The sequence below is a fragment of the Mesoplodon densirostris genome, chromosome 9 (genome assembly GCF_025265405.1).
Source record: "Mesoplodon densirostris isolate mMesDen1 chromosome 9, mMesDen1 primary haplotype, whole genome shotgun sequence".
Lineage (NCBI taxonomy): Eukaryota > Metazoa > Chordata > Mammalia > Artiodactyla > Ziphiidae > Mesoplodon > Mesoplodon densirostris.
The window spans coordinates 43785845-43806943 of record NC_082669.1 but is presented as its reverse complement, the minus strand read 5'-3'; the positions used below and the strand labels follow the sequence as shown (position 1 = coordinate 43806943).

Below are 21099 nucleotides of genomic sequence, written 5' to 3'. Positions count from 1 at the left end.
GAGTATGTTCACTACTCTAAAAATGCTCTCTCTGCTCTGCCTATTCATCCCTCCCAGCCCCCGCTGTCTTCTAAAATATTAATTGTTGAAGAATATAAACTCATGGGTCTTAGATTTCTAAGGTGTTCTTTCATGGAGTTCTGCTCTGAATTTATACACCATGTCCTTTTGAAACCTAGCTAGAGATTTTTGTGTGTGTGTGTGTGGTACGCGGGCCTCTCACTGTTGTGGCCTTTCCCGTTGTGGAGCACAGGCTCCGGACGCGCAGGCTCAGCGGCCATGGCTCACGGGCCTAGCCGCTCCGCGGCATGTGGGATCCTCCCAGACCAGGGCACGAACCCGTGTCCCCTGCATCAGCAGGCGGACGCTCAGTCACTGCGCCACCAGGGAAGCCACTAGCTAGAGATTTTAACAGTAATTTATCCAACCTGATATTTTTTGGATAATGACTGTTTTATAGGCTCTCTCACTTTTTAAATTTTTATTTTATTCAATATTTCACAGAATCAGTGATTCTCAGAGTTTGAAGGGATGAGACTAACTAGCTGATGATTTCCTGTCATAGATGAAATAGAAAGATTTCATTTGAACTATTTGTAATACATGAAAATAAATTTAAACCATCAAAGAAACATTGATTTAGAATCCCCCCAAAAAGTTATAACAATTAGTACATGTGCTTTGTAGAAAACTTAGAAAATACAGACAATTATGAAGCTGAAAGAGTAAATGTATCTACTAACTAAAATTACCTCCTCAGAAATCATCATTAATATTTTGTCATATTACCTTCTGCCTTTCTATATTTAGTAAATATAAATAACAAAGGACATGCTTTTTGCACGCTGTGTAGACATTTCATAGAACTGTACTCTGGTGATCTCTTGCATCCTGGGTGTAGGTTCTAGAGTCAGCAGAGTTTATGATCGGGTCAAAGTTATCCTTGAAAATCTTTAAATCATGAGCACCTTTGTAAGCTAAAAATCCAGTAATTATCTAACTTTAATCTTTTTGCATTTTGGGCATGACCTTTTCATGCTCTCTCTGGGTATGAGGAGATAGTGGTCCAGCAATGGGGCACAAGAAGAGGTTGTTTTGTTTCATCACAGCTTAATTGGAGGAATTCTGGTAAAACGTGACTCTAGATTATGAGTATTTTATTTACCCGATAGCTTTGTTTCCCCTAAGAACTGTAACTTACACCATCGGCATGTATGTATTCTGGGGTGATTATAAAAATATTTAACAAACTCAAAAATTCTAACCAGAAGCTCCCTGTGTGCCGGTATTTCTGAGGCAGGGTCAGGGAAATGATGCTCAGGCAGGCTGAGAGGTGTCAGAGAAGTAGCTGCTCGATAACAGGTGTGTAAGTATTTCAGTACTGTAATAACAAGCATGGCTGAAACAGTAGGTGGAATGTTGTTAGCTTGAGAATGGCCTGTAACACATCAGATTCTCATATAAAACAACATACGTAGTTAAGAGCTTGGATCCAAGATTTGAATCCTGGTTCTGGCACTCATGACCTGTGTAGCTATTATCCAGTTATTTAGCCTCTTGATGCCTCAGTTCCCTCACTGGTAAAATGAGGATAATGACAGTTCCTATCATATAGGGTTTTTGGTCAAATTATATGAATTTGTGAAAAGTGAAGAATAGAGCCAGTCACAAAGTACTCTTCATAGGTTTAAGTAAATTCCTGTCCCCTAACCCCCGTCATACAGACACCAAACCAGACTTTCCACTTCCTTAAATTAGACTTATGTTTCCTTGATTCAACACAAAGCATAGTTCCATCAGCCCTTACATGTTATAATAAACATTGCCAGTCATGAGTTTTATAGTAACTCAGAAATTAGTATTGTGATAAATGGAGAAAATTTTAGATTTACCACAACTCTTTACACGTAGTTTCAAGAGCTAATGAGTAATTATGAAGTCAAGTGAACAAAATTTAGATTAAAAGTTGGCACAGATCTGAAATGGGAAATATAATTTGAAATTCATTTTGTTCCATTAAAGTTTTGCATCTTATTCAGTCTAAGAATTTTTGATTATTTTAAATAAATCAACTGTGAGGTAGCAGAATCAGAATGAACACATTTCTCAATTTAAAAAAATGGCAGGTTATATTGGTTAACTCGTTAGTGAAAGTGGTGTGAGAAATGGCATGATAACTACTTATTACTTTTCTAAAATTATATGTCCCCCTCCCTTGAAGAGGTAGGAATTATGACATTTTTTATGATCTGTGTTGGAAAATGTATTTATTGTAGGATTTTTGTTATTGCTTAATTTTTGCCAAACTCTGTTTCTGAATTAGCAAAATCTATGATATTTTAGCTATTAAGACAATTCAGTCTTAATACCTAACTTGTATCACTTTCCTATTGCCACTCCAGCAAGTAATCACAAATGTAGTAGCTTAAAGCAACACAAATTTATCGTCTTATACTTCTGGAGGTCAGAAGCTTAAAATGGAGACTCATTCTGGAGGCTCTAGAGGAAACCTGTTTTCTTGCCTTTTCTAGCTTCTAGAGGCTGCCTGCACCCCTTGGCTCGATTTTGGCTTGACTTTTCTTCATCTTCAAAGCCAGCAGTGTTGCATCTTCTCTCTCTGAATCTGCTTCCCAGTGCTTCTGTCATGACATCACCTTTTGGCTGTATCTCTGATTTTTGTCCTTCCTGCTTCCCTCTTTTAAGGACTCCTGTGATTACGTCACAGAGCCCACCCAGATAATCTCCCTGTCTCATGAGCTTTAACTCAGTCATGTCTGCAATGTCCCTGTAACCACGTAAGGTTGCATATTTGCAGATTCTGGGAATAATGGTGTGGACAACCTTGGAAGGCCATTATTCAGCCTACCACAATGTTCTTATTACTTTTTCTTAGGACCTCTAATTTGGGTTACATACTACATTTTTTTTTTTTTTTTTTTTTTTTTTTTTTTTGCGGTACGCTGGCCTCTCACTGTTGTGGCCTCTCCCATTGTGGAGCACAGGCTCTGGACATGCAGGCTCAGCGGCCATGGCTCACGGGCCCAGCCGCTCCGCGGCATGTGGGATCTTCCCGGACCAGGGCACGAACCCGCGTCCCCTGCATCAGCAGGCGGACTTTCAACCACTGGGCCACCAGGGAAGCCCCATAATACATTTTAAAAAGAAATCTCTTCCTCTTTGAACAAATAATACAAAGTGCGTCAGAGGTTCCAGATTATTTTGCTGATAAACTGAATAAATACACACAACTGTTACTTTCTCTTTCTTCTTTTCTTTTTCCCGTTCCAGATCCTGGGTGTTTGGCTGACCTACAGATACAGGAACCAGAAAGATCCTCGTGCTAATCCTAGTGCGTTCCTTTGATGAGAAAACAAGAAAAATCTTTCATATTCTGATCTTGTACATTTCCTCTAACTTTAAGTTATGCTAATTTGCCTGTTTAAGGAAACAGTATATGAAAAATTGCATAATTGACAGTGAATTATATATTTTTATGTTTCTCTAAATGTTCTTCTTTTTCCATTGCTGAAAAAATCTGAAACTTGTGGTCTCCTCTGAACCTCAGTGGTACCTTGTAAGCTACTGTTTTTCACAGTGTCTGGCACTGTCCACTGTGGCCTTTCTTAGCATTTTTACCTGCAGAAAAACTTTGTATGGCGCTATTGTGTTGATCATATTGTGAATCTAAATGTACATCTCACTGGAATAATTAATTGTATGTGGCACTGTGCTGTGTAGATAGTTCCCACTGGAAAAAAGAGTTGAAGTTTATTAAAGCCAGAACGTATGAGATTCTATTCTGTTAAGTTCAGTAAGGGAAATCTAAATTCCCCAGTTATTTTGTCCTTTTAGGAAAGATGTTGTGGTGAAAATTGTGAACATAAAAGTGATAATTTAGTTCTAGTAGTCTTTCTGATTACACTCATGTACTCTAGAAATAGCTAGGTCTTTAGGAAAGTGTGGTTTAGTTTTTGATTTTTACAGGTAAGTGCAAAGGAGAAATGGTTTCATGAATGTTCTAATGTGTAACATTTGCCTTCAGCCTTCAAAATGAAATGAGTTTGAGAAATTCAGAAAGTATATCTATATAATCTTGATATTCTTTTATAATAATTTGAAGTCCAAAAGACAGCCTTTTTAATCAAGTTACTATTAATGCATTGGCCCACATAGCAAAAAGATATTTCACTATCTTACAAATTCTAAATACCTTTTCTGTGAAATTTCTCTGTATTGTCACAGCAACTCATCAAATCCAAGTGTATTTGAATGTGATCTCCCATAATTTGGAATTTAAATAGTATTGTGGTTCTGTATATTATGTTAAAAAATTAAGTATGGAAACCTTTCTTCGTCTATGAATGTTTGAATTAAAAGAAAGTAATGGAAGGATTGATAAATGAATTAAGTGAAGTGGAATGCTTCTCTTTTTTGCTTTGGGTTCCCTTTGACTGACCTAGAGCTGAGTGTTGCTATTTCAGTGTATAATCCAGCCGTGGAATTAACTTCCAGCACCAGTAGTCATCCCAGAATCTTTTCTTGAAATGTTTCAGTGTCTAATAATTTCTCCATAGCAAAAATTGTTTTTTAAAAGAGAAGTCGCTCATTTTGGGGGGGAAAATATGTAAGTTCTTTCCTGTTACTGAAAATTACTAATTTCCTGTCATATTTTATGAAGTATATGGTATTTCATTAGTAATTGTTTTGATGGCTTTTAGACCAAGAAAGAGGATAAATAGTTAATCTATAGAATTTTAGAGCATTTTGAGGGTGGGTCACTTACATGCCTCTGGAAGACTGGCTCATCTTTCAGGAAAACTAAATTCCCTTGGTACAATTCCCATGCTGTTGTAGGGGAAGAAAAATAATTCTTTCTCTGTTCTTCTGAGTTCTTGGCTGAGACCCCATGTAGTAAATGACAGATAACAAGAGAAACAACAGAAATTTATTAACATGTATACCTCATGTATACATAGGAAATATCCAGAAAAACTGATTAACTCCTCGAGATGGCTCAAGCCATCGTCTTAAATACCATCTTCAGCTAAAGGCAAAAGAAAGGTGTGTGTGTATGGGAGGGGGGCTCTCAGGAAGCCAGTTATGGGAGGTTACTAGGAAAGACACAGTAAATAAGGATAAGATTTGTTAGCAGTTTTAAGCCAGTGCCATTGATAAAAGAGTTTCTTGTGATTTGGAATCATCCTTTTCTTCCTGGTACAGAGAAGGAGACACCTTTACAAATGGAGATTTAAGTGTAAATTTACCTTACAGAAGAGTAAATTTCTACTCTGTTGTCAGAGCTTCTCCTGTCTGTTATTTCTCAAAAATAATCAACTCGGGCCTCCCTGGTGGCGCAGTGGTTAAGAGTCCGCCTGCCGATGCAGGGGATGCGGGTTCGTGCCCCGGTCTGGGAGGATCCCGTGTGCTGCGGAGCGGCTGGGCCCGTGGGCCGTGGCCGCTGGGCCTGCGTGTCCGGAGCCTGTGCTCCGCAGCGGGGGAGGCCACAACAGTGAGAGGCCCGCGTACCGAGAAAAAAAAAAAAAAATAATAATCAACTCAAAATAATCTTAATGCTGAAGAGGCATATTGTGGGGTGGTGTATTCTGCTCTCCTTCAATTTCATATTGAGCTCTGGGCGACCGTAAGTGTTGCCACTTGTACCGTAAGATGAGATTGTAAGTGACACATGAAAGAAGTGAGATTTTTGGATTCCGTCTTCCTTTAAGGCATTTTGTATTTTCCCTGTTTGCTTTGTTGCATTTTGAAGTTTCCATGAAGTTCTGGAATCTCCTACTAGAATACTTTTCTTTCTTTTTCTTTTTTTTTTAAGTAAAGCACCTGCTCTGTCTCTAGCCACTAGTGTCCTGGATTTCTTTCTCTCTCTCTCTCTTTTTTTTTTTTAAATTAATTAATTAATTAATTTTTTTGGCTGTGTTGGCTCTTCGTTTCTGTGCGAGGGCTTTCTCTAGTTGCAGCAAGCGGGGACCACTCTTCATCACGGTGCGCGGACCTCTCACTATCGCGGCCTCTCTTGTTGTGGAGCACAGGCTCCGGATGCTCAGGCTCAGTAGTTGTGGCTCACGGGCCTAGCTGCTCCGTGGCATGTGGCATGTGGGATCTTCCCAGACCAGGGCCCGAACCCGTGTCCCCTGCATTGGCTGGCAGATTCTCAACCACTGCGCCACCAGGGAAGCCCTAGAATACTTTTCTTGGTGTGAATGACTTTATGTGGGAAGGGCTGTTCCAGAGAGAACCAACCCATAGCCTTGGTTTGTGCTCTAATTGCAATGGCCTTATTTAGGTCACCCTAGTTACAGACCAGGGACTGAGAAGCAAGAATCTTTAGGACTATACTAAAGTCTGAATACTGTCCTGAGTTCCGAATGGCTGCTGTTGAGCCTGCCGAGGTCAGGCTGATCCCAGGATGACAGGAGGGCCACTGCCTCTTGTGCACAAAATGTTGCCACAAACACATTTTGTGACCTCAGAGGAGGGTATGTTTCAAATCAGGGTCCGTCCTGGAGCGGTAACAAATGTCCGTAAGGCCAACTCAAGACTCCAGAGCTTCTTTCTTCTAAACCTAGCATTTATTAAAAAGCAGACAAACAAAAAACCTATTTAAAAAAATTCTTTCGTTCTCTGTGGACTTATTTCATTTAGAGAAATGTTTCTCAGAACATTCACCCAGTCAGCCTTGATGTTAATGTTGAAATTTTAGAAAATATAAGGCTAATACAAAGGGGGAAAAAAAGTTAGGTTATAAATTCTAGAAAGCCAAGCTCATATAGCTTAAATTCATTTCAGCTACTGTGTTATCTAAGCGACAGTGAGTTTGTGAAAACCAGTTATGCATGTTCAACTTAAGTAATATGCTGCTGAATGGAACCTTTCAGAAGAAAAAGAAACCAGAAGAGTGGCTTTTAGTTCTTAGTTTCTTCAGCCAAAACCCTCCTCCCACAGCTTTTCTAAATATTTCTTTAACCCTGTTTAAGTTTTTTCATCCTTTTGAAAATGCACTGACTAAATATATGAAACTGTTTCACCATTTAGCTGGTACTGAGGAAGTTAGAATCATGTTTTTACATAGTATTTTCTAAGGGAAAACCACTTTTGGGCATCATGATTATACAAATAGGATCATTCACATGTCAGTTGTTTTATTGCAGATGACAGTAAGGTTAAACACCAAGTTGTCCAGGTTTCTGGATAAGTGAAGGGATTTGTGTAAAGTTGTTCTGCACTTGGTATGTTTGGATCTAGCAGTTAACTTTTACACCAGGCTCTCTATGTCAGATGCAATTACAAGGTGGGTTTTCAATGAATGTTTTCTAAACAATTTTAAAGGGGCAGTGCCCTTCACCCCACACCTCCACCTGACTCCAGAGGGAGAGGGAGGGAGAAAGGGAAAGAGAAAAGAGACCACAGCTTTTCATGTTGAAGTTTATCTGGAATGTCATGATCACAATTGTAGTCGTTGAAATGACTCTTTTTTTTTTTTTTTTTTTTTTTTTTTGCGGTACGCGGGCCTCTCACTGTTGTGGCCTCTCCCGTTGTGGAGCACAGGCTCCGGACACGCAGGCTCAGCGGCCATGGCTCACGGGCCCAGCCGCTCTGCAGCATGTGGGATGTGGGATCTTCCCGGACCGGGGCACAAACCCGTGTCCCCTGCATTGGCAGGCGGACTCCCAACCACTGCGCCACCAGGGAAGCCCTGAAATGACTCTTGAAACAATGGGAAAGGGGAAGAGCAGCCCCCCTATACCATGTGCCAGGCTGCTTCTCTGGTCCTCTCCTCTGCTGAGGAAACTCAGCTTTTGGAATTCATTTTCAAAGAAGGGCTTGAGGGAGTTCCCTGTGAGTGAAAATATATGTCGAAGAACGGACTTTGACATCACTTGGAGGGTGAAACCATTTCTGCTTACTTTTGGGATCTTGCTTTTGACAGGTCGATGAGGTCACAACTTGACAGGTGGCCTCTTAATAAGTTAGGCTGACTTCATCTGGACTTTGAAGTCTGCCTCATTGGTGGGGTGCTGGAAAGTTCCGTGCTTGCTTTCGAGCTCTTTCTCTTCTCCCTCCAGCTCCCATTCTCAACAGTGATTACTAAATATGAGGACCTCAGTACCTACTTAGGATTACTGAAGGCATCGAACAAGCAAAAAACCAGAGCAGAGATAGCTGGTTGTAGGTGATCGTTTGAAGAAGACCACAGTTCTAAAACAGGTAATGAAGGTTTAGTCAGGTATGTTGATCATCTACGTAAATGACTTTTACAGATGATTTTTGTTACTAACTTTTTTTTCAAAGTTAGTCCTCTCCCTCCTACCCTCAGATAAAACTGATAAAAAAAAAATTTAAGGTGGTAACATATACATAGCGTAAAATTTATCATTTTAACCGTCTTAAGTGCGTAGTTCAGTGTTATTAAGTACATTCACATTGTTGCACAACTGTCGCCACCATCCATTTCTAGAACTTTTTCATCTTCCCAAACTGAAACTTTGTATCTGTTAAACAGTAACCCCCTCATTCCTCCCTCCCCTCAGCTGCTGGCAACTACCATTCCACTTTATCTGTATGAACTTGACTGCTCTAGATACCTCATCTTAGTGAAATCAGACAGTATTTGTCCTTTTGTGACTGGTTTATTTCACTTAGCATAATGTCCTCCATGTTCATCCATATGTCAGAATTTCCTTCTTTTAAAGGCTACGGAATATTCCATTCTATGTAAAGCACATTTTGTTTACACATTCATCCATCAGTGGCTATTTGGTTTGCTTCTACCTCCCAGCTATTGTGAACAATGGTGCTGTGAATGTGAGTATACAGATATCTTTTTGGGTACCTACTCGGAAGTGGAATTATCAGATTGTATGGTAATTCTGTATTTATTGTTTGAGGAACGATTATATTTTTTTCATAGTGGTTGTACCGTTTTACATCCCCCCTAGGTTACCAACATTTTAATTCAGCTGTTCAAAATAATACTCTAGTCTTAAGGCATTCTTCCATTTCTCTCTCAATATATGCTCTCACTTAAATTTATTTAAACACAAAGGAAATTTTGTGAGATGGCAGTAAAGGGTTTGGTAGAAAGAGCAGGCATTGTTAACATTTCCATGAGCTTAAAACAACCATTTTTATGTTTGCAACTTCTCTTTCTAACCTTTGTTAAGTACACATGTTCTATAGTTGCAATTATAGCATAGAAATTTTTAAATTCTTTTTCACTTACCCTTTTTGTTTCTCTGTGATGTTTATAACTTATAGATGACAACATAGTGCACTTTGTGTTAATTATGTAATCATTAGATTTGGAGGTGGCCCCTTTCTCTGGGTATATTTAAATAATGTTGCCATTGGCATCTTCACAGAACAGTTTCTCTTGAATGATTTTCTTAAGGACAAATTCTCAGAAGTAGAGGAGACTGGGTCAAAGTTGATCAATTTTTTTTTTTTAATGACTATTGCTCTGTCACTTTTCTAAGGGAGACTCATTTTCCTTGCAGCCTTGACATTGGACTTCTCAGAGATGTATTTATATTTTAAAAAGTATATGGGTGGCTCAAATAGCCTGGCATTCAATAAATTTTAAGGACTTAATCTTATCTCACATCAGCCCAATTAAAAAAAACTATTTTGCTGTACAATAAAGGCAACCTGAATAGCTTAGAAGTTGTCATTCAAAATATTTGTTTATACACGTGGAAACTGTTTTTTTCCTCCAGTTAACCCTCAGAGAGCTTTCTAAATGGGATATTTTACCTTTTTAAGTACATGTAGCTTACCTACTTACAAGGAGGGCACCCAATCCCTCTGATGATATTTTTGCTGAGGATTTATATGTCATTAAATCAACAACATAGGTTTCTGTTGCAGAGCTCTTTGACAGTACTGTGTGAGAGAAAAGTACTTTAAAAAGTATTAACTGGGAAAGTTAATAATGCCAAAGAATCTATTCAGAAAAGGCTGTATCCAAACAAACACACAAAAAAAGTTAATTAAGACAAGCAATAGATAACCAATAGGCAAAGCATTGCACAGACCGTCGCAGCCATTCAGGGGCCAAAGAAGGCAGTGGGGTTTGGATGATAAAGGAATTTTATCTAACAATGAATGTGAGATTAAATATGTAGTGAAGTAATTAATACATGGTTCTAATTTTTGTCAGCAGAATAAAGAGTTAAAAGTAGTTAAAGTGCTCCCCTATCTGATGGCACCTCCTCTCTCACCTCTTCCAAAGATAAGTAGTAACCTCTGATCTCTACCCCGTGGACATGATGTCAGTGCCCTTTGCTCTTTACCCAGCGGGTCACATTTGGGTGAAGAAGACGGGAACATATCAACTGAATTTATTCCTGGCCAGTACTCTAAAACCTTAAGAAACCAAATATATTATGAGTTTAATTCTCACAATTTCATTAGGGTGTGTTTAAGGATACAGATGTTCTTTGAATGACCTTTTTTTTTTTTTTTTTTTTTTTTTTACAAAATTAGTCTTCTGAAGGAGAAAGCTACCTGCCAGAAGCTTTCTCTGAGAGCAAAATCTAACTAAAATTGGATTGCTAAATTCAAGAGTGTCCATTGGGGTTTCTGGCCAGGGTGAGGAGGGGTGGTCTTCAATTAGGTATTGATTTTCATGGGATGCCTTTCTAGATATTCTTTCACACTAGAGCATATTGTTTGATACTTCTGTTGTTCAAGCTCATGTCTACTTTTAGTCACCCAGTGAGAAACTATAGTGAGATGAGATGATAACTTTGTTTTTGGGCTTCATTGCTTGAACTAGGTTTGTCTTGCCCTCTTTTGGAACATTTTGTGTGTCTGAAAATCCTATTTGGTGAATGAACCGAATAGCTTTTCTGTAAAAGACCAAATTGGGGGAAAAAAGAACAGTTTGAACACCCCTAAAAGGATTTATTTTTTAAAAAAATCATAGCTCACTGTGGTAGTATAAGATATTGTTTTCATACATGTATACTTAAAACCAAATTTTAAAAAAGAGCTGTTGTAACATGAAACCATAATCTAATCAGTAGGTTCACCAGTGCTTCTGCCTTCTCCACAGTCTTCTAAAATCTCCTATGGTTCCAAGTCTCAAGGCCCAACACAAAGGGAGGAGCTTGCAGATTTTGTTTTTTCTCTACAATTCAGTCTTCAGGAACTTGAGAGCTTTCCTCATGTTGTCAAGCACTAATGTGGGAAAAAGTTATGAGAGTCAGCGCATCATCAGAAATCATATTGATAGATATAGCATGAATGTCGGTAACCTTGTAAATTTTTTTCTAAAAGTATGTGAAATGGCTTTTATTATTATAATCTAGTTCTCTTCCAATGTTTATTAACTGCCTTTTTTACAAGGCATGGTGATATTACCTGTGCGGAATACCTGCCTTTAAGGAACCCAAAGTCTTATTAAGATCTATACTGTTATCTCAAGAATGGTCAATACATTTGGAATGTGCTTCCCTTGATGCACCCAGAACCTACTGGGGACATTGATAATGGACCAGGACATTCTTTACTGCTGCCCAGACACAACCTCATAATCCTTCCCAGCATAACGTTCTAGGTTGGTGCCACCCAACAGAAATTTCTGTGATGATGAAAAATAGTCAGTGCCCATTCACTGAGTACTTTAAATGTGGTTACCGTGTCTGAGGATCTGAATTTTAAAACCTTAATTAAAACAGCTACATGTGACTAATGGCTGACATATTGGGCAGTGCAGGTCTACATAGTCACTAGTCATTGAGTGAATTGGTTCTTATGACAAGACTCAATTTTCTTCCCAGAAGGACTAATTAGATGTCACAACTAGGTACAGTCTCCCATTGAGGTTCTTCATCTGCCTTTAGTCTCACACTTTTTTTTTTTTCCCATGTTATGGCAACCCCAGGGGAAGTCAGTATCTTGGCAAGTATTTGGAACCATCTTTCCTACTGATCTTTAAAATTGAACTTGAATTCAACTTTAATAAGCTGGACTAAATTATTTCACTTTTGTTACTTGGAGGAAAGCATTTAACAAAACATGCCGATTGCTACTATTGCTATTGTAATGGTACGATTACTATTGCGCTCAGGTCTGTGGTAGAAGGAGTTAAGTGAGCCTAAGAGAAACCTGAAAAGGAGGTAATATGGTCCTAGGATTCTCCTAGAGGAAAAGATACCTAATCTAAATAACTCATCTTTAATGGAGTTTTTAAAAAAGTGAGATCAATGCTTGAATGTAATTTGCTGGAGCACACAAGGCCAGTTAGGGTCAGACTGGTTCTCTGGGGTCTCTGAGCACAGCTTTTTCTCCCCCTCCCCATGTGGACTCTCCTCCCAGTACAGCAGTGAAACAGATGTTCAAAGGAGGTAACACTTACATAGAGCCATATCCGAAGGTTCGTAAGCATAGAGACGATTTGAGTATCTTCCAGTGATGTCGGCTCTAACTGTCAGGGATGGGTCTACAGAGAAAAAGCCAAAGGGAATGGAGTGCTATGTTTCAAAATAACCCCTATTGCATCTTGAAGCCTACATGTTTATCCACATCTCATGAAAAGAACACAGTGTGTCCTGCTGGATGAGATTCTACTCCATCCAGTCTGCAACCTGGCCTCTGCAGCCGGTACCCAAAGCCAGACTGGGAGCATTCAACAGCCGTGCAGTGCTATTTGTGGAAAAGGTTAAGAACCCTGCTGTCCTATTTATAGTAACCTGAAAATAGGATAATATACATTCTTGGGATGGTGTTTTGTTTTTTTGGTGAAAACATTGGCATTCTCTACTGAAGAATTATTTTAAATTTTTGAAATGATTATATTGTAATTGAAATATGTTACCAAGAGCAACCTGGATAATTAGGAACTCACATCAAATGCTAGTTTTCCAAACCAAAGTTTTTTGTTTTGTTTTTTAAATGAATATAAGAATGCAAACCCTTAAGACCAGCCAAGGTGAAATAAGTGTGTAGTTTTTTTACTTTATTGTTAAGTAGCTGCATTTTAAAAATAGAAATTTAAGCATCTTCCCTTATACATATATTCCTAAAGGTTTAAATCCTTTTTTTTTCATGTTTTATATTTACTTGAAGTTATCGGTTAATGAGGAAAAAACAGGTATAAATAAGATGCATCCAGAAGGGAGGTAGTAGGATATGCAAAGGCCTGGCAACCTTGCCTTGAGATAAGTGACTGAAGGAGGCTATGATCCGTGTCCTGAGAATTAGATGAAGAGGAAAGATGAGGCCCAGCCACATGGATACCAAGTCTGTCACCGGTACTTGATGGACAATCCCTGTCGTTGCAGAATGTTGGACTAGGACCAGCAGACATAAATTACAGGAAGCAGACTTTCGTTTGTTCAAGAAAGACTTAAGACCTACTCTACTTCTGCTCGGGGTAGAGGATACAGACACAGGGTCTCATTTTCATAATACGGTGACATCAGAAAAGCTTTTTCAACTCCCAAGCATTGGCTTACAGCCTTGGCTGCACAGTGGAGTCATCTGCAGAGCTTTCAAAGACTGCCACCTGCGTCCTAGCCACTGAGATTCTGATTTAATTGGTTTGAGGTGTAACCTGGGCAGCTTGATGTTTAACATCTTCCAGGCAATTCTGATGTGCAGGCCTTGTGGAGAACTACTGAGCCGGAAGCAGCAAGCTGCCTGGGACCTAGTTCTTGTGACCAAAGGAATTGAACGGGGGTTAAAAAGCCCTTAGACAGGAACACTCTGAAAAGAATTCCTGCACAGGGTGTGACTGGATGACCTATAAGGGCCCTTTCATTTAAGGGTCTAAATTTTCTAAATCCTAACAAAACCAAATCTGTAAGATTAGCTCCAGTTCAGCCTTCCTCCTTTTCTCCCTTCACTTTTTCTTGCCCCTGTTTTATAGGTTAGTGTGAACTTGGATGAATTACAGAGGTGACCTCCTTGATCAGAGTGAGCTCTGCTATGTGATGGATTTAACTATGGATTGCCCTTTTATCAGTATCACTTTGATCAAAGCCAAACTCAATTCATTTGTTCAATCATTTAACAAATACTTATTGTGAGACTACCACAGGGTCATGCTGAAAATATGATGGTGAGCTGAAGAAGATCTAGTCCCTGCCACATGGGGGGCAATATTTATTAAACAATCACCCAATAAATACAAAATTAAAACTGAGGAAAGAGTGACCATTGAGAGGAACATGGTGCCACAGGAGCACATCGCGGGAGTTTGAGCAGGTCAGTGAATGACAGTGACCTGGGGGTACCGAGGGGGGAAGCAGAAAAGCTTTCCAGCAGAGGGAGCGGCACGTGAAAAGTACCAGTGGCCGGAAGGAGCATGGCTCCTTTGATTTTTGTTTCTTTCAGCCCATATTCATAACTTGCCTAGAAATAATGATCAAAAAATGTCAGAAAGAAAAATCCAGCACAGGAATCAAAAGTTTGCCTGATTAAATATTTACAGAACTGATATAATTCAGGGAAATGATTAATATGTTTAAACAGTTAACAGGGTGCTTCCTTCTCAGGTGTACTTGTGGTAGAAGATAAGTTAAAGTTAGCAGATGAAGAAAAAATGTCATGTATGGAAATAGGTAGAGGCTTGCATTTCCTAATGAAAATAGGTTGTGAAACTGACAGTTAAAACCTCCCCAGTAGAGCTTCGTCATGGCCTTGGCCACGGTGGAGCAGCACGTGAGGGTGTGGAGGACAGAGGCAGAGATGTGGTGGCACTTGTGTTATGTTCAGAGTGTGTTTCATCTCATTGTCACTTTTACTTACCAACAAACATAATTCTGGGGACGTATTGGCCATCAGGAGAAAGGTGTTTGTCTGTTGTTTCATACTAAGATTTAAAAAAAAGCAGCTTTCAGTTTGTTTATATTCTTCAGTTATTTTCAAACTTGTTAAAACAGTGTGTCCATTCCTGGGCTAGGCATCTTTTTTTTTTTTTTTTTTTTTTGTGGTACACGGGCCTCTCACTGTTGTGGCCTCTCCCGTTGCGGAACACAGGCTCCGGATGCGCAGGCTCAGCGGCCATGGCCCACGGGCCCAGCTGCTCCGTGGCATGTGGGATTCTCCCAGACTGGGGCACGAACCCGTGTCTGCTGCATCGGCAGGCGGACCCTCAACCACTGCGCCACCAGGGAAGCCCTGGGCTAGGCATCTTAAGACACTATAAGACACATCCCTAACACAGAGAGTTTATAATATAGATGGGGAGACAAGTTACAGGCATGAAATAGTAAGACAGAGCAGACTGTGATTCAGACCATGAGGTAAAAAGCTGATGCATGTGGTGAGCAAAGAGCCAAAAAACTCAGTAAGGGAGAATTTGGAAGGCATACAGCGTTTGGGGAAGGAGCTTGGATGAGGTAGGAGGAGCTAGCATAATGAAAAAAAAAAACAAAAAACAACGGAAGTCATCTTTAGAGAATCTGCAAAAACAGGATTATCTTGAAAATTCGTCTATCCATTTATCATTTTTAAATTTTCTTTGTTTAACAGGGAGATACAGGTAGGAGAAGGAATATTTAGGATCCGGGGGGTGAAATGTTATGATGAAGGATATACAGGTGCATTGGGTGCCCAGAGCAGGACATTTAGCCTCATCTGCAGGTTCCACTAGGACTTTCTGAAGTGGGTAAAGAGAAACCTTTAAAAAGTAAATAGGGGGCTTCCCTGGTGGCACAGTGTTTGAGAGTCCACCTGCCAATGCAGGGGATGTGGGTTCGTGCCCCGGTCCGGGAAGATCCCACATGTCGCGGAGTGGCTGGGCCCATGAGCCATGGCCACTGAGCCTGTGCGTCTGGAGCCTGTGCTCCGCAACAGGAGGGGCCACAGCAGTGAGAGGCCCGCGTACCGCAAAAAAAAAAAAAAAAGTAACTAGGAGTCAGTTATACAGAAAAGGAGGTCACTCCAGGCAGTGGAGGGGGGAAATTATACAAAGGTAGAGGAAGGGCCTAGCACTTTATATAACCAAGTGTTTGGATGGGACTAAAGGATAGGGATACCTTGAGGCAGTAGTGAGAGAAGATGCTAGAAAGCTACTTCAGGGGCTGGCTTGTGACTGGCCTTGCACACCATGCCACAGTGTTTACGTCTGCTCATAAATAAATAAGAACCACTGAGACTGTCATACAGAGTGAAGTAAGTCAGAAAGAGAAAAACAACTATCGTATAGTAACGCATATATGTGGAATTTAGAAAAATGGTACAGATGAACCTATTTGCAAAGCAGAAATAGAGACACAGACATAGAGAACAGATGTATGGACACCAAGTGGGGAGACGGGGGTGGGATGGATTGGGAGATTGGGGTTGACATATGTACACTACTATGTATGAAGTAGATGGCTGGTGAGGGCCTACTATATAGCACAGGGGGAAGAAAAAAGAAGGTACAATCTGTTTGTAGGACACATATTAAGTTAACCTTAGAAATGCATTCCAGAGCTTCCCTGGTGGCGCAGTGGTTGAGAGTCCGCCTGCTGATGCAGGGGACACGGGTTCGTGCCCCGGTTGGGGAAGATCCCACATGCCACGAAGCGGCTGGGCCCGTGAGCCATGGCCGCTGAGCCTGCGCGTCCGGAGCCCGTGCTCCGCAATGGGAGAGGCCACAACAGTGAGAGGCCCGCGTACCGCAAAAAAAAAAAAAAAAAAGAAATGCATTCCCGTATACATTAGGGGCAGACAAGTACTGTTTGATTCCACTTATGTGAGGTACCTACACTAGTCAAATTCATAGAGTCAGAAAGTACATTGGTAGATGCCAGGGGCCAAAGGGGGACAGTGGGGGGAGTGGGGAGGGGGAATGGGGAGTTAGTGTTTAAAGGGGACAGAGCTTCAGTTTAGGAAGGTGAAAAATTCAGGAGATGGATGATGGTGAGAGTTGTGCAACAATGTGAGTGTACTTAGTGCCACTGAACTGTACAGTTAGATATGGTTAAAACAGTATGTTTTATATTATGTGCCTTTTACCACAATAAAAAGAAAAAATATTAAGAAAAAAAAAAAGAACCACTGGAGGGGTGTTAGAAGTGCCATGATTGCAATTTGGTTTTTAGAGTGATTACCCCAACAATCATGTGGGATTATATGGGATTTATTTTGTAGGCAGGGAGCCACTTAGTAATACTGCAATAAGCTAGGCAAGGTGAAAAACTATTATGCTAAAACAGTGGTCCTCAATTGATAGGGAAGTGACCAATGGCAAGAATATTTCAAAGTGAGAACCGCAGGGCTTCTTGACTGCCGGAGGTGAGTGGGAGGCTCAGATCTAGAATAACCCTCTAATGGAATAAGGAATAGAGAAAAAAGAGCTTTCTGAAAAACCTGGGCCTCACTGATCAGTTCGGTGTTGCATATGTCGAGTTGAAACTGATTATGAGATTTCTGGAACTAGGCTGTGTGCGTAAGTTGGAAGCTGTTGCGTGTTTGGGGAAGATGTGGGAGTTACCGGTAAGCAGGCATTGATGAAAGGCCGATGAAATTGTCCATGGAGAATATAAAATATAAAAAGAGAAGTAGGTCAAGTAGAGATTCATGAAGTCACTCATATTAAGAGGTAGAAAGAGGAAGAGGTGCCTTGGAAGGGAGGTGAGGAAGAACCGCTGGCGTGGATGATCCTTGAAAAAGCCAACTTGTCAAGCTGGAAAGAGGATGACAGAGAGAAGCATCAGGGGACATATAGTTAGGGAGAGTAGTTTTCTGAGTAGTTTACTGATTGTTTGCTCTCAGAAGGAAAGTGGATACTGTTTGTATACCAAGCAGAAGAACTTGTAAAGGCAGAAAGCTTGACCATCAGGAGGGGTGGTGATGGTGAAGTAGGATGGAAAAGCATGAGGCCACAGCACATGTGGAAGGGTTCGATTTGGACCCCTGGAGAGCCATCTCTTCCTGGGAGAGAGGGCACATGGACTAAGAATGGGTGGAGAGCAGCTAGGACTGCAGGGGAAAGGGGCACAGCAAGGGATTTTCAATGACAAAAATGTTCCACTTATTATAGCAGCAGAGAAATTCTGGACCACAGGAGAGTATTTTTCAGACAACTTAAAATGATGAATTGCTAAATAAAGATGTAGACATGCAAGAAATAAAATCTTTCCTCATTGTAATCTATGAGATGAGATATTTGGAGCACATCCCCATTAATGCAGTATGACTAAGATGTATAGGGAAAAGGAACCATCCATTTCAAATTCTAAGCCACAGAGAAATGACAGGATGAAGAGTAAACTTACAACTAGATTGAGGAGGACAAACTGCTCCGCCAATTTCTGGATTTCTTTATTTTCAGCAAATGTCTTCTTTAAAGCTATAATGTAAAGAAAAGATTGTTAAGCATTCACTTCATCACCAGGTAAAACCATTATTCTCCATTGGATTTTAAATTGAACTGTATTTGTAATACAATATTCAACTCCGCCCTTTCTGCAGATGGTTAGTGAAGTAATATCTAGGCCATTGACTAGCTTTGCTTCGCTACTGACTCATCCAATCATTCATTCATTCATCCCTTAATTTTTTTAACCTATATTTACTGAGTGGTTACTGTGTGACAGGCTTGTTTCATGTACTGGGAATAGAGCAGTGGGGAAAAAAATAATGTGCTTTCTTCATAGAGCTCAAATGCTTGTGTAGGAGACAGGTCATAAACAAATAATTTTAGGTGGAGATTATGGTACTTTGGAGAAAAATAAAGCAAAGCAAGAGGTTTAAAAGCTACAGAGTGGTTAGGGTAGACTTACTTCTTTGAGGAGGTGACATAGAAGTGAGAGGGTGCTGCATTCTAAGATGTTAGGTTTATGTCACACATGGCAGAGGGGACTGCAAGAGCAATAGCCCTGAGCTGGGAATGGGTTTGGGTGCTTGAGGGAAAGCACAATGGCCAGGCTAGATGCAGTGGAGGGAAAACACGGGGAGAGTGGTAAGAAAGGAAAGGCAGCCAGGGGCCAGATCATGTCCAACCATTTGGGCCATGATCAGGAATCTGGATTTAATTTTACCTGTGATGAGAAGCCACTTGAGCACATGAGTGTTAGGATATGATGGCTTCCGTGTGGAGAACTGACTGTCGGGTGACCAGGTAGGTGCCTGTTACAGATCAAGGCAAGATCTAAACTTGGTTTGGATGAGGGCAGTAGCAGTGAGGCAATCGGAGGTGGCTGGATTTGGGCAGGACCTACGTAATATATGCGGCCCATTGCAAAATGAAAATATGGAGCCTCTTGTTCAAAAATTACTACGAATTTTAAGACAGCAACAACAGAGCTTTACAACAAGCATACAAGCATAGGAACCTACTGGGTCCTGTGTGACCGCACAGGTGGTGTGCCCATGAGGCTGGTGCTGGCTTTCAGATATATGGTGAAGATACAGCAATGGTATTTGATGATGTATTGGATATGAGATGTAAGAGAAAACAAGAAGTCAAGGATGAATTCTAGAGCTTGTTTTTTCAAAATGTGAACCAATGGCTAATACAAACTGTGGAAATATTTGAAGTTACTTTAAAATATGTTTTTACTACATAAAATATTCTTTTAAATTCAGCTGTGCTAGGTGCTAAGGATGTAAAGATGAGTGACCTGGACCTTGGCCCTAGAGCTAAAAGCCTATAAAGGAAATTATATTTAGAAGTATAAATTACCTTGACTGTGTGGGCATTCATCCAAGTGATGAATAATCATCAAGGGTTTATTGCTTTAAGAGACAAAGAGAGATTGGATAATCTTTAATGAGTAGGATTTCATGTGTAGCTAAAGATCACTAGATGGTGCTCTTGAGAGCTTTGAGGGAATTCTGTAAAACTTGTCTTTACCTTGTCTTGGATTTGTATAAAGCTTCTTCATATGTCTGAGTCCAGATGAGTTGATCGCCCCAACCTAGAACAAAATGAACTAGTATATTTAAAGTGATTATATTCTCAGATCCAAAGCTGTTGAACAGCAGTGGTAAAACTGGGATCAGTATATACTTGATGCTAAAGAAGAGCAAAAACCTCTAGAGAAAGCAGAAACAATTATAAACTTTGATAAATCTAGAACCAACCCATAAAAAATATGTTCAGCACCCAACTCTCAGCTCTGAGTGTTAAATCTTTACCAATTAAGTATAACTGGAGGCTGATAAGAAGCTGACTCCTACCTCTGGAGAGGGTCTGGGGCAGTTTGGGTTGAGAGTTCTTTGTGTCCTTCTTAGCTCCTGGTTTGACTGTGGTGTCTTTGGCCAGAGTGTAGGAGAGGGCCACAAGTAGCAAGAATGCTGACACTGGAATCTTCTCCATGGCAAATCTGATATGGAAGACAAACAGATAAGCAAAAAGTCAGTAAAACAAAAGAGAATTAGCAGTTTTCGAAATCTTCAGATTGTAACACAACCATGGGCTACAACAGGAATTGAAGCTTAGATGAGATTGAACACGTGCAATTGGAGTAAAAAACTACCTTCCACAGAATTTTCCTAAGAATACATAGTATGAATATCTACCTACCATCTATCTATTTATCTATCTATCTATATCATCTTCTACCTCTATATGCTATAGATCCATATAGATAAAATATGAAGATCTCCATAGAAATCTACAATATAGAAATAGATACATATATATTTTTAAAAATAGATAGATGTATATATTCTTATAGCTAAGGGAATTTGCTTTTAAATTTATATTTAAAAATTTGTAGTACTGGAAGACACCTTAAGGGTTATATCCTCTTTTCCTACCTCCCCATTGTCTCATTTTGTAGATGAAGGATCTGAAATTCAGAGAAATGAAGACTAATGAGATGGGCATAGCACCAAGGCTTTTGGATTGTGCCATTTTGCAATGCTGGCTCCCATCTTCCCATCCTGAAAAAATTACCCTAAACATACATACTTCTTTAACATTTTGTTAAAATGAGGACACTGCCATTGAAGAATAAGATCTGAGTAAAATGATTTATTTCATTTAGAAACTGCCAGCTGTATCTTTTAACTAAAAACTTGCACCCATAAAACTCTCTCCCTAGTGTAATATTTACTCAAATTCTATATATTGGTTTTGAATTGGTTAAAATACATCAGTGCAGGTTTCTTTCAGTGAACTAATTATTTGACTCTCAG

General features: G+C 40.0%; 2 protein-coding genes across 2 annotated transcripts in view; one reads left to right on the top strand and one right to left on the bottom strand.

The window, feature by feature from the left end:
• TSPAN13 (tetraspanin 13) overlaps positions 1 to 4564 on the top strand; it is a 34507-nt gene extending 29943 nt beyond the window's left edge. The window contains exon 6 of the mRNA XM_060108300.1: positions 3289 to 4564. Within this exon, the coding sequence (XP_059964283.1) occupies positions 3289 to 3363 (75 nt within the window). The 3' untranslated portion in view covers positions 3364 to 4564. The remainder of the gene's footprint in view (positions 1 to 3288) is intronic.
• Positions 4565 to 11146: 6582 nt separating this feature from the next.
• AGR2 (anterior gradient 2, protein disulphide isomerase family member) lies at positions 11147 to 20275 on the bottom strand. The gene is made up of 7 exons (XM_060108633.1): positions 20137 to 20275; positions 19811 to 19874; positions 19640 to 19692; positions 18231 to 18304; positions 14770 to 14833; positions 12377 to 12460; positions 11147 to 11196 (listed from the first exon to the last, which is right to left on the bottom strand). Exons 1-7 carry the CDS (start codon positions 20273 to 20275, stop codon positions 11147 to 11149), a joined length of 528 nt encoding a protein of 175 aa, XP_059964616.1.
• Between the last annotated feature and the right edge of the window lie 824 nt (positions 20276 to 21099).